The sequence below is a fragment of the Oncorhynchus keta genome, chromosome 8 (genome assembly GCF_023373465.1).
Source record: "Oncorhynchus keta strain PuntledgeMale-10-30-2019 chromosome 8, Oket_V2, whole genome shotgun sequence".
Lineage (NCBI taxonomy): Eukaryota > Metazoa > Chordata > Actinopteri > Salmoniformes > Salmonidae > Oncorhynchus > Oncorhynchus keta.
In genome coordinates, this window is record NC_068428.1 from 7,507,199 (window position 1) to 7,521,121 (window position 13,923).

Consider the following 13,923-nt stretch of genomic DNA (forward strand, 5'->3'; position numbering starts at 1 on the left):
ATTAAGTTACTTAGTCTGGGTAATCCAAAAATTACATTACTGATTGCAATTTTGGACAGGTAACTAGTAACTGTAATGGATTACATTTAGAAAGTAACCTACCCAACCCTGGGGGTGGCAGGTAGCCTTACAGTTAAGAGTTGGGCCAGTAACAGAAAAGTCACTGGTTTGAATCCCCAAGATGGAAAATTCTGCCGTTCTACACTTGAGCATGGCAATTAACCCCCAACAACTGGTAGGTGGAGTTCTACCTTAAGACATATGAAATGGTAACACTGGCGCTAGAGCTGCTGATTCAAGTGTACCTATTGTCAACAGCATGAAACAAATGAAGAAAAAATGGTAACACAAGGCTTTGTTGTTTTTTACAAAAATGTTTGGTGATAGACTAGGAATGGCTTGGAGATCGACCGGTTGGTTACCACTGGTCTATGACAAACAAGTAGCATGTTCGTCTGAGGCTACTGATCTCTTCATTTTGCATGATAAAGATGTCAGACACCAAGATAGGTGCACTAAAATGTACATAGTATGGCGCCCCTGGAGCAAATGAAGATTATGTGCCTCACAGATTCTTCACCTTGTCGGCGTGGGTATTCAAACCAGTGACATTTTGGTTACTTTTTCCTGGTATAATTCAACAACGAAAATTGGATGTCAATCCGTATTTGTCTGCTGGGACACAAAATGGCCGTCGACGTAGTTGTAGTCCCTTTTTAAAATTAGCCTACATATTACAACAATATCTGTATTAAAGGGATAGTTCACTGCAAAACTGAGTTTTTGCTACATACTGAAAGTTCTCTTGAAAACTTGACTGCTGACACGGACAATTGTTTGGAACAAAGTACATTAAGTGAACTATGCCTTAAAGATGGTTCTAGCCATGAAGCAGCATCCCTTTGAGTATGAAAGTATTTTTCCCTATTCTCTGCAGCAGTCCTCATGAGTATGCAGCACTGAGGCAAAGACTAGACAGTGTTGGGTAGACTTCAGAAAGCATCTCATTACCTAATCAAATTGTAAATAATATACCCTTGGGGGACCCTCTCCAACTCTTGGCAAGTGCATAAAAAAAAGTCAGTGCCTTAGGGTTAAAAAGTGATAAATGTGGCATTCTTAGGACTCCAGTCAAAAACTGACATCGAGAGAACATGGTCATAACTATTTTGTAGTGCGTGTCACTGGACTAGAGATCGAAGGGGGCATCATAGAATGCAGAGTCTAGCTCAGGCCCTTGCAGCCAGCTCTGCAGTTGCTGTCTAGACAACGTGGCAGCTCAATAATTAATCTGGCTTCTGCTGTTGGACCCCTATAGAAAACTACATTAGGATGTAATGGACCGAGATCGATTGCGAGAGATGATGGAACAAAGTAGAGGCGACAGTTTCTAGAAGAGTGTTTGAGGGCTGGATCACTGAACAAACCAGAAATCTGAAAACGAGATTTGGCCCTTTGTCATTTCAAAGAGTTTACAGAAGTTAGAAGCTACATGGAACCTTTGCCCTCCAAAAGGGGTTCCTAAATAGAGCATCTTCAAAATACCAACTCATTGAGCCCAGTGACCTAGTTCAGTATCAACCTACAAACCACCTTCAAACAGTAATCCAAGGAGGACACAAAATATCATTTATTATAATTTATTGTACATTGTTATTCCGTACCATTAATTCGGAAGAGCTAACAAAAACTAACATTGCCATTTATACAAAATATAAACTATAAGGGGGAATATACATGTGTCATCCTTTCCCACGTGGTTACAGTACAGTCATTTTGTTATGACCAACCCAGGCATTGAAAGGGAGATATGCCAGTTATATCCTCCTTGAAAAAGACCAGAAAATCTTTAGAAATCACTACGCATACAGACTCAAGTCCAGTGTCAAAGTTATTATCTTCGCATACAACACATTCTGGTACATTGCCAATAACACAAACTAAAAAGCACCAAATCGTGAAAACCCCATTTAAAATATTTTAATTAAAAGAGGTTTGAATTTCTTCATTAATAATCTCCTATGCACAACCTTCACTTTGGGCACATACAAAACACATTTCAGATTATTTTCCTAGGTATAATTAAAAACTACGATTAGAACTTCTGTACACCAAAGTGGTCCACATTTTGAGAGACATGTGACATGACAACCACCTGCGTCCTCCAGGCCTACATCCCCCAGCATTCCACAGACTGATAACCAGGATGTTTTGGTGGAGTTGCTATGGAAACGCAGGTCTTGAGGGATGGCGGAGTATAGTGCTGGAGCAGGAAGCCATGTTGAAGAGTGCCATTCCTTTGATTCTCCATAAGTGATTTGAAAGGGGGGGTGATGGTGGCAGCTTCCTCTCCAACTGACGTTACACCCCCCTTCGAAGAAAAATGTCAGCACTAGGATTTTCTTTCTTTTGGGCGAATGAGTGGGTGGTGCGAAATCTTAGATGTAAGCCTAGTGGTCTCTGTTCAGTGCGGTTGAGGGGAGTGGTGGTGGTTGTAGTAATTGAGCGGTGGATCAAGGGTTCAACAGTAGCGGTGCAGGAGGGAGGTCGCCATGACGATGGGGAGCAGGAGAGAGAAGGGGCTGGACCGCAGTGACATGCCCACTCCGGTAGGGGAGGTGGAGTTGGCCGAGCTGCTGTACGGGTCTGTGGCCATGGTGGTGGAGTTGACGCTGGAGCCCGCACTGGTCGCATTAACCCATGTGGATCCTGTTGTGTTTTGGGAGACCACCTGCAGGCAACCAGGAAGAGGCTTGGTTAAGTCAGAACTCAAACGTAACTCTACAGAATTGGGACAACTCCTCATTGATCCATGACAAAGCACATTTCAGCCAAAGCGGACATCTTCAATATGATGTAATATCTAGAGGACTTGTGAAATGTTGACACATTTGTGAAATTTGTGGTGTTGAAGGCTGGCTGTGAAAAAGTAGCACACAATAGGTTGAACACCAGCTATAGTGGCATGGATATTCTAGGCCATGCGTGTATAACAATGGATTGCGATGTAGATATTACAATGAAATGGCCATTAAGGTTTGGGGAAAGTAATTATCCCAGCCAGCACATATGGTTCCTTAGACATTATGGGAATGCATGTTTTTGGATTGACCAGTGTCCTGACCAGTAAAAAGTGAACTTATTTTGTTTATGTTCTGAGAACAAGTGAAAATAGCCTGTTCTGGGGACATTTATTTTTAGGTTGGAGTGAGGTTCTGAGAGCAATTTATTGTGGTTCCATGAAAGTTTTATTAACACTCTGAGAATAGAGTTTACAGGTTTTTGAATAACTTCCTTAACTTTCCCTGAATGTTTGAAGACTTAACACTGCTAGCTTATTTTAAGCACAGATGAAAGTGTAATTTCCTTAGGCATTGATCATGCAAATACTTTTGTGACATAGCCTCAGTGAGATTCTATAACCTATAATCTTCTGTTCTCTATCCACAGAATGATATATATATATATACTGGGGAGAACAAGTATTTGATACACTGCCGATGTTGCATGTTTCCCTACTGACAAAGCATGTAGAGGTCTGTAATTGTTATCATAGGTACACTGCAACTGTGAGAGACGGAATCGAAAACAAAAATCCAGAAAATCGCATTGTATGATTTTTAAGTAATTAATTTGCATTTTATTGCATGACATAAGTATTTGATAACCTACCAACCAGTACGAATTCCGGCTCTCATAGACCTGTTAGTTTTTCTTTAAGAAGCACTCCTGTTCTCCACTCATTACTGTATTTACCTGCACCCGTTTGAACTCGTTGCCTGTATAAAAGACACCTGTCCACACTCAATCAAACAGACTCCAGCCTCTCCACAATGGCCAAGACCAGAGAGCTGTGTAAGGACATCAGGCATAAAATTGTACACCTGCACAAGGCTGGGATGGGCTACAGGACAATAGACAATCAGCTTGGTGAGAAGGCAACAACTGTTGGCACAATTATTAGAAAATGGAAGAAGTTCAAGATGACGGTCAATCACCCTCGGTCTGGGGCACCATGCAAGATCTCACCTCGTGGGGCATCAATGATCATGAGGAAGGTGAAGGATCAGCCCAGAGCTACACGGCAGGACCTGGTCAATGACCTGAAGAGAGCTGGGACCACAGTCTCAAAAAAAACTATTAGTTACACACTACACCGTCATGGTTTAAAATCCTGCAGTGCACGCAAGGTCCCCCTGCTCAAGCTAGCGCATCTCCAGGCCCGTCTGAAGTTTGCCAATGACCATCTGGATGATCCAGAAGAGGAATTGGAGAAGGTCATGTGGTCTGATGAGACAAAGAGCTTTTGTCTAAACTCCACTCGCCATGTTTGGAGGTAAAAGAAGGATGAGTACAACCCCAAGAATACCATCCCAACCATGAAGTGGAAACATCATTCTTTGGGGATGCTTTTCTGCAAAGGGGAAAGGACGACTACACCGTATTGAGGGGAGGATGATGGGACCATGTATCGTGAGATCTTGGCCAACAACCTCCTTCCCTCAGTAAGAGCATTGAAGATGGGTTGTGGCTGGGTCTTCCAGCATGACAACGACCCGAAACACACAGCCAGGGCATCTAAGGAGTGGCTCCGTAAGAAGCATCTCAAGGTCCTGAAGTGGCCTAGCCAGTCTCCAGACCTGAACCCAATATAAATTCTTTGGAGGGAGCTGAAAGTCCGTATTGCCCAGCAACAGCCCCAAAACCTGAAGGATCTGGAAAAGGTATGTATGGAGGAGTTGGCCAAAATCCCTGCTGCAGTGTATGCAAACCTGGTCAAGAACTACAGGAAACGTATGATCTCTGTAATTGCAAACAAAGGTTTCTGTACCAAATATTAAGTTCTGCTTTTCTGATGTATTAAATACTTATGGCATACAATAAAATGCTAATTAATTACTTAAATCATACAATGTGATTTTCTGGATTTGTTTTAGATTCCGTCTCTCACAGTTGCAGTGTACCTATGATAAAAATTAGACCTCTACATGCTTTGTAAGTAGGGAAACCTGCAAAATCTGCAGTGTATCAAATACTTGTTCTCCCCACTGCATATATAATAAATGGAATGCTAGCTCCATCCTTGTGGCGGCATGAACTAATTCCGTGGATAGAGAACAGAAGATTGTAGGTTATAGAATCTCACTGAGGCTATGTAGCAAATATATATACACACTAAAAGCTGTTAATTTGAATCTATTCAAACAGACCCATTTCAAAGGAAACTCATTAAGATCAGGTGTGGCCAGTTAGTGTGAGTGGCAGACGCCTGAACAAACTTCACATGATAGCAGATAGTTGTGGATGCTGAGAACGAAATGTATGTCTTTAAATTACATTCTAAGAATGTTTTCTGACGGTTACTAATGTTGGTTTTTATGGAGAGGAATCTTAATGTTCTCGGGAACATATGAGAACATGACATTTAAATAGAACCATGAGGAAACCTTATGCTGAAGTACTGAAATTCACACAAAGTTGTTTCTTAACGTTTTCTTAATATTGACAACATTCCTAATGGTCAAACAGTTGGAGAACGTTCCTGGAACATAACCAAAATTGAAATTAAAATTAATGTAACTGTTTGAACTTTCAGGAAACGTTCTGTTAAAGTAATGAAATAGAAAGAAAATAATGTTGCCAAGTTCCTTAAATGTGCTGAGAATGTTCCAAAGCCAAACAACTATACTGCACAATTCCCAGAAAGTTGTGGGATGGTTGTATGCTAAATAACCACAGTTCAACCATGCTCTCACCAAGCTCAGAAACAGTTCTCAGAAGTTGTGCTAGCTGGGTACTGATTGAACAATTTTGTAGTCCAACATTGCATGTCAAATCCCACAGAAAACCCCTGGATTAGAACAAATATCAGTTGCCTATCCAAACCAAGCACATTTCCATGGAATGGAAAATAAAATGGCAAATAAAACGCAATGAACCTTTAAAATTAGACATACACTGGCAATAATTAGGAAAAATTTAACCAGGTATCACATTGGCCAGTAACACCATACAAAGAGAGAATGATAGTCCAAAAGCAGACGCGCAAACTGTTGGTCTTTGCTACCCGTTTCAGGTTCCGTTTTAGCGCGCTGCACTGAAATAAACTTTAACCCTTGGAAAGACTCAGGTGTACCGTGGGTTTAAATAATTAATCCGCCTAAGTGTTTTTATAACAAAGTGATACAAGAAAGAAATGTAGTATAATTGCAGAAAAGACACCGAGATTATATGATTTATATGCTTAGGCCTATAGATGAGAAGTAACGACTACCCTACTGGTCTATTAGGCTACTTTAAATCCTGTCTATCCAAGCCATATAAAACTTAATCAAAAGCAATGCATTATAAGTTGTCGAATGAATAGCCTACCACAAAAATACCGCAAGCAAATGAAAAGCGAATTAATGAACTTAAAAAACGTATTTTTCTTATTAATATGAATAATACATCTTTTGTCATACCTCAGTCGATAAACATATGGCGAAGACAATCACTCCGAGATGAACAACTGTCATTTTTGACATCCTGATGATGATGATCTGGCCACAACTTCAAGCGCAGCCACAGTCCCTCTGAAAATGTGATCACTGAAATAAGTCGGACGAACGTTTTATACCAGCATCATGACTGACGTGTGACGTTGAAACTTGGTCACATACACAAACAACCTGTAAACAAAATAACAATGCAGCCTGCTGTAAAAGTGTGATACCCATATGTGTTTCTATATTGAACATATGCTTCGTTAAAATCCACATGGGTTGTATATATTTCATACATGTATTTTAATAGATGATTTAATTCGAGTATGTGTCATCAGTGGGAAGGCCAAAATTCGGAAGCATTCAATTGGACAAAATAGCAAACAAAATATGTCTATTAAACCCATTGTATGGTGCCATTGGATGGAAAGGTCTGCTACATGGGCCAACTTCTATTCAGGTATTATCAGATTTTAACATCCAAATGAAGCCACATTAAGTTGGCAAATATTGTCGAATGTTGCCGTTAGAAATTCCAGAAATAGAGCTGATTATTTTACATGCCAGTCATGTTTGTTCTAGCCTACATCGTATATTTATATCTGAACGTTCAAAAACCTTGTGTCTTTACTGAACGCGACATTACTTTTGACCAACAGTGACATATCCTGGCTACAGTTGGTAATTAACCTATTTATGGTCCTATGTGAATTATATTAGGCTACTTGCGTCTTTGGTTTTTGTTTTACCATTGTATGGACAGGTTCCTATGACCCATAGAGTAATCTCAAAATGTTCGGTCCGAGCGTTATATGTATACAAATCTAATGGGTCAAATATACATGGGTTTCACCGGCAGAGGTAGCCCAAAGCTTCGAACACACCGACAGTGTTGTCTGTAAAATAGAACGCAGCATCATCTGGATATGTTTGCAACAAAAGTTCAACATTCACATTCTGATACCTTTTCTGTTAAGCCGTATAGGCATACAGTTTGACGCAGCATACGTTCGATAAATTCAAAGTATGCACCACACCCGACGCACTGAAACTGCCTCTGCAACGCAATGCTGCAATGCAAACGCAGCGTTTCATTTGAAACGGATGTAATGATGGCGTCGCGAAATCCCTACACTGTTGGTGTGCTCGAAACGTGAGTCCATAGGCTGAACAAGCATCCAAATGGTAAGTCAATTTGCCTCAACAGAAAAAGGGTAATATCGCTCTCTGGTGGCAAGTCAAAGTATCGCAAAATCAAAGACCTTATATAACCGCCCATTGTGAACTTATGGGGGGAACCTGTTTGTACCTCACAAACATTCTCGATGATGTTCTAAATTGTCAGGGACAATACACTTTAATCATCCCTCTATGGACAGTAATGCAAATAATGATATATTAAAGGTACACAAAATTGCCCTTCTTATGACTGGATCCAGATGTGTGGATTGTAACTTTAGGCCTTATAAATACCGTCTTGAGTCCCTGCCATTTTGGTAAGTGGATTTCAGAGGGAATAGTGAGCGTCTTGTTTCCCTCCAGAGGGAACCCAAGGGACAGTGTTCCCTTCGCTGCCTGTGCTCCCTGCAGAGGCACCAGATGTGCTCTGAGACGGAAAGAGAGGGGGCCTTTTGGAAGGCATCTGATAAGCCCCGTTCCCAAAGCCCAGGCGGATCTCGTATCACCAGTGGCCAGCGGGTCTACGAGGGGAGCGCAACCTGAGCCAGCGCACCGGGATCGGGTTTCTGTTTACACGAGCTGTGGTCCCCAGGGTTCCTCGAAACAGAGCAGGGCAGAGGGGGCCGAGGGGAAATGGAAGAGGGGTTGTGCAACACCCCTCTTCCTGTCTTGTCTTGTCCTGTCTTGTCCTGTCCTGTCTGTCCTGTCTGTCTGTCTGTCTGTCTGTCTGTCTGTCTGTCTGTCTGAGGTCCATATAGTCACAGAGGGGGGAGAGTAAATATGGTACATACAGATCAGAGAGCGAGAGATAGAGAAAAAGAGGAGAAATAAATGAATGCAAAGAGAGAGAGAGAGATCAGCAAATCAGACACACAGAGTTGTTAGAGATGTAAAATGTTTCTCCCGAGTAGCGCAGCGTCTACGGCACTGCATCACAGTGCTAGAGGCATCACTAAAAACCCTGGTTCGATCCCGGGCTGTATCACAACTGGCCGTGATCGGGAGTGCCCAGCGTCGTCTGGGTTAGGGTAATGTTTGGCCTAGGGTAGTGTTTGGCCTAGGGTAGTGTTTGGCCTAGGGTAGTGTTTGGCCGGGGTAGGCCGTAATCAAATAAAGGTAAATAAAAATCAAAAAGACACTTCTCAGTGGCATAGTCCTATATGGTCTCACCTAAATGAGGCCCTCGCAGGTCCAACTGTGCCATCCCGAAAATATAGTGTTAAACATTAATTGAATAGGGATTTCAGCAGAGCAGGCACATCAAGAAGGTGTGTAGTGGCTTCCTTTCCTCTTGACCATAGCCACTAACAAGTGTGTGGTATCACTGACAATAAAATAATAGTGGGTTGCAGGCTACTTTCCATTGTCCCTGTCCAAGGCTGCTATGTGTCCTCTCGCTATCTCTGTCTTTGATCGAACAGATGTCATTTGAGAAAGCCCCAAACATTATGTATGGGTATCATTTACCCAATCTGACTTTTAATATATTTATTTAAATAATGGAATATAACACACAGTGTTGGTAGTGTGTTCCCCGCAGATAATACACAGTTCTTGCATTCCTAATGAAATGTATATGTTGAGGGGTGGGCGCCTGGTGTTGGGTTACAGCCCGGAAGCCCCTCCTTGCTCTCCGGGACAGAGAGAGGGGATTGTTCGTTGGCGGCGGTACCACGGCAGCAGCAGGCCACAGCGCCCAACACGCATGTTCAGTGGAGAGTCAATGGAAGGAGCCCTCAGATGACGGACGCAAACGTCTGGGCATGACAGCCGCTGTCACCGAGAGTGACAGCTTTCGCTCTCTGACGCCGCACCTCGACTAGACCCGAGTGAAGCCCGCCAAAGAAGTGACACGGAGCAAATCAGAACTATGCCAGAGATGGAAAAAGGGAGACCACCGGAAAATAAACGCAGTAGGAAACCTGCGCACCCCGTCAAGAGAGAGATCAACCAAGAGATGAAGGTGAGAGGAAAAGTTTTGGCTGCAGTTTGATTCAGTGGGGGAGAGTGCCGTGCGTAAAAATCACAGTTCAAGAGGCATAGAAGCGACGCAAACTTTGATTTGTTTCAGTGAAATGATTAGCGCACCTCCCTTTAAAGTTATTTTATAATTTAATGCCATTATATTATTGAATACTGACGAAATAAAGGTGATAAAACAATTGTGTAACATCAGTCCCATATTGGTGAAATAAGTCAGCTATTTTAGATTACCTGGCCTTGCCATAATAATAAACCAACGTTCTGGAAATGTACTTTTCCGGGAGGATAGAAAAGTGTGTGTTTAATCAAAGTGTCAATCTTATGCTACCCAATAGGCTATTTGATATCGTGCACACTGAATTGTAGCCCTTCTTTAGTGACGCCATGTCAGTCCAGCTGTGGCCGCGCGCAATGTCCAGTGGTGTTCCAGATGTGCGTCACCACCAGACAGCAAGAACACATAACCTCTTCCCTGCTTCGGCTGTGCTCGCACTTGTTGTAGTAGGATAGTCTATTACAATCTAACTTTATAAAATGGAAGGCATTTGGCCAAACAAACTGAGTAACACTGGTCACTTGAGACTATCTGCTTAGGACATTTGAGACTTGTGAGTAAAAGGAGTATCCGAGGAATATCCAAGGAATATCCATGAGCTCCCCCTCCAAAGGACAAAAAAAAAAAGAAAGGAGTTTGGGTTTATATTCTGGTCTTTTCGTGAGAGAAGAAATGTGGTCTTTTTGCATGAGTGGTTTGGATTGTAGCTTTGATATGCAGGGAGGGGTGTAGAATTACAACTTAACTAATTTTAATCAAAACATGCGAAATGCTATCCGGGCTTGATATAAGTCAGCCTGGCCTGGATCTGGGCTGGATCTGGGGGTCGGCCCTGGGTTGTTGCCTTTGGCTGGGGCTCTCTCTGTGGTTTGGGATATGGCTTGTCACTCTCACAAAGCAGATGTTTGTCTGAACTGCCAAGAAGAAACAAAAACAACATTGTGGGAAGTAAAGCATGGGGAGGGGAAAGAAAAGACGCCTGTCTCCGCCTAATGAGAAAATAGTGAGACAAAACGACACTTAAATGTAATATAGGAGGACTGGCCCTGATGTAATCATTGACGTAGACTGGGCTAGTCCATGGCAGGCAGCACTGACAGACTACTAGTTTGTGATTCTCAGACATGTACTGGATCTACAGTATAAGGTTATGCGCGGTAATGAACTGGGGCTGTTAGACTTGAAGGCCAGTTGTATAAGGGTCGCATTATGAAATAGAGAAGGGGAGGGAAAGAAAGAAAGACAGACAGACAATAAGATAGACAGACACGGTTGTTTCTGGGCCATTCTGTCTGCGGGCTGATCCGGTCCGGTCCTGTCCAGTGCTGTGTCAGCTAAAGGATCTATTTCAACACCATAGTCTGACCCACTCCCTCCACGTCAGACCGTAGCACACGGACACCAAATACTTGACTAATCATCATTAGGCATATTTAGCTGGATATGAAACCTCTGTGTGCACACATGTGCACACACACACACACACACACACACACACACACACACACACACACACACACACACACACACACACACACACACACACACACACACACACACACACACACACACACACACACACACACACACACACACAGATAGACAGAGAAACACACATACACACAGAGCTCCATTTCTTTGAGGCCCTGGTCCGGAGCAGAGGTCAGTCAGTGTGAGGAAAGCAGGGGGAAAGAATGTGCAGTCAGTACTACAGGCCTAGTACAACACTCCCACAGGCAGGCTGTCCACGCTGGAAAAGGTTGAAACCTGAGAGTGCAGTGTCGGGTATCAGGGCTGGAAGGTGCCGGGCGGAGGGGGCCAAGGAGAAGCAGAGAGAGGAGAGGGCAGGGGAGAGGAGGGAGGGGACACACAGAGAGGGACTGGAGAGTGCTGGACGCTCGGGAGAGTTGAGGGGAGAGGAGCGGGTCATTTCCCAGAACCATGGGACCTAGAGGCGGTGTAGGGTGTCCCGCTCTGATTTCTGCCCATTCCAGATCATGTTTCTGCTCCAATCCCCGCTCGCCCCCAAAGCCACAGAGGTGGAGAGGTGGGAGGATGAAGAGACAGGGCTAGACCTTTGTGCTGTTTTTTAAAACATGGTCTTAATAAATATATTTAAAAGCCTGGACGTTCAATTCTCAACCCATCTGCTAAGAACACTTTTTTTCTTCTCTGTGTCTCTTTTTCCCCCCCTCAATTAAAAGAGACAAACAAATGATGATTCATAGATTTCACAATGGTATTAGGTTGAAAAACTTTTCCGTCTCTGATTTAGCAAGAGTAAACAAACTGGAATACATCATGGAAAAAGAGTCATACTGTACGCCTCTGTGTTCCCCTATTCATTTCATCCAGGCAGGGCTGGTCTGGAAGTCAAAAGAATCCAGCACATTGATTCGGGAGTGGAAGCTCTGGTTACATTTAAAGAGTGGGATGAAAAAGTTCCACTCACAAACCTCAGATGTAAGGTCACTCAAAACTGAAGTTCATATTGGCTTAGCATTAGCATGCAGTGTTTCAGTTGCCCCGTCACCCGCCATGTCACCTGACTGACATATCCTATAATGTTGCTCAGTGATTTATTTTCCTTTTCTCCCTCTAGACGTTTGCAGAGAGCACCATGAATGAGCTCCTAGGCTGGTACGGCTATGACAAGGTGGAGCTCAGGGACAACGAGGCAACCGAGATACGGAACTACCCCAACCGAGAGAGACGCCAGCAGCATGTCTCCGTCCTTAAAGGTGAGAAAAGGCGAGGGTCCCGTTCAGTAGGGCACATCGTAGCAAAACGTTTTGCAACAGATAGTGGAAATCTGTGTTTTAATTGAACAAGTTCAGGTGGCACCTTACCGTTTCAAAATGATTTCTGCCTACTGAACACAACCCAAGATCATTAGTTCAGGTAGTATCTTCCCGTTTCACTCCCTTTCAAAACTTTTCTGACAACTGAACAAGGCCCAGGTATCTAAAACACAGGTAGCATAGTTAACAGAGGTCAGACAGAATTCACGGGTAACCCAATAACAGAGCATACAGGTTTTTCAATAAAGACAGAATCACTTTAAACATTTGCTAGACATACTTGCAACTTAATTCACCATTCTTATGTTTCACTTATTATCCCTGTATGGCTGGATTTGTCTCTTTATAAAATGTTCAGTGCCATTGTTGTCTTAGGTCAACCTCTTTATCTAGTGTTGTGTTGTCTCTCTTGTCTTGATGTGTGTTTTGTCCTATATATTTTTTATTTATTTGTATTTTTAATCCCAGACCCTTCCCTGCAGGAGGCCTTTTGCCTTTTGGTAGGCCGTCATTGTAAATAAGATTTTGTTCTTTAACTGTCTTGCCTAGTTAAATAAAGGTTAAATAAAAATTTTAAATTATCTTTATTTTGTCAATGTCCTTTGGGCTGCATATACATTATTTGTATATATGGAGTGATATTAGTGCCCCCAAAAGCTCAACATTTTGAATGCAGATTACATTTATTTAGTCACTTATATCACTCCATACCTATGTTAGAACATAAATGGGCTCTCGTAAAGTGACCATACATATCCTGTACCTTCCAGAAAACTCAGTGCCGAAGCCCAAGAGCTTGAACAGCAAAGTCAGCCCCTCTGCACTGGCCATGAGGAGTGGAGAGAGAGAATCATCCAGCGTCCCCTCTTCCACTTCCTCTTCCTTCCCCAGCTCCTCCTCTTTGACCAGCCCTAAGGAGCATAAGAGCGCTCCCGTAATTGTCCCCCTTATAAAGCCATCTGCAGGTAGGGCAAACATCACACCATGCACACACACACACAAGCACTTTGTGTGAACAACTGGGTTAGAACCCGGGCCTCCTGCACATCATAAAAGCTTGCTAGCCGCTGAGCTAAAGCCTAGTCTTCAGGTCACCATCATCATCATCATCATCACGACCACATATAGCCTACAATTATTTCATACAGCTGAAACACTCACATGCTCTTAACATGGTCATCATCATCATCATCAATCACACTTCGCATGTTGATGTTGATTCCTCTCTCCTTTGGCTCTGTCCACAGTGGAAGACGTGCAGAATGTGCAGATAGTGTGTGTGTGGTGTCAGAAGGAGGGGGTGAAGCGCTACTCTCTCTGTATGGGCACCGAGCTGAAGAGCTTCTGTAGTGAGAAGTGCTTCGCCGCCTGCCGACGGGCCTACTTCAAACGCAACAAGGTGAGGGATTCAACCTTGATT

At 43.1% G+C, this 13,923-nt stretch overlaps 1 protein-coding gene and 1 long non-coding RNA gene across 4 annotated transcripts in view; one reads left to right on the forward strand and one right to left on the reverse strand.

Moving 5' to 3' along the window:
- Positions 1-1,606: 1,606 nt before the first annotated feature.
- Positions 1,607-6,633, reverse strand: LOC118386761 (uncharacterized). Its single transcript, XR_004826286.2, has 2 exons — positions 6,465-6,633; positions 1,607-2,731 (listed from the first exon to the last, which is right to left on the reverse strand). It is a non-coding gene; the product is annotated as an uncharacterized LOC118386761 (long non-coding RNA).
- Positions 6,634-9,304: 2,671 nt separating this feature from the next.
- LOC118386762 (sine oculis-binding protein homolog) overlaps positions 9,305-13,923 on the forward strand; it is a 29,850-nt gene continuing 25,231 nt past the window's right edge. For 2 of the 3 annotated variants that reach the window (XM_035774547.2, XM_035774548.2), the window contains exons 1-4: positions 9,305-9,627; positions 12,305-12,443; positions 13,274-13,468; positions 13,751-13,902. In XM_035774547.2, the coding sequence (XP_035630440.1) occupies positions 9,535-9,627; positions 12,305-12,443; positions 13,274-13,468; positions 13,751-13,902 (579 nt within the window). In that variant the 5' untranslated portion in view covers positions 9,305-9,534. The remainder of the gene's footprint in view (positions 9,628-12,304; positions 12,444-13,273; positions 13,469-13,750; positions 13,903-13,923) is intronic. The other variant, XM_035774546.2, reaches the window with a different exon arrangement.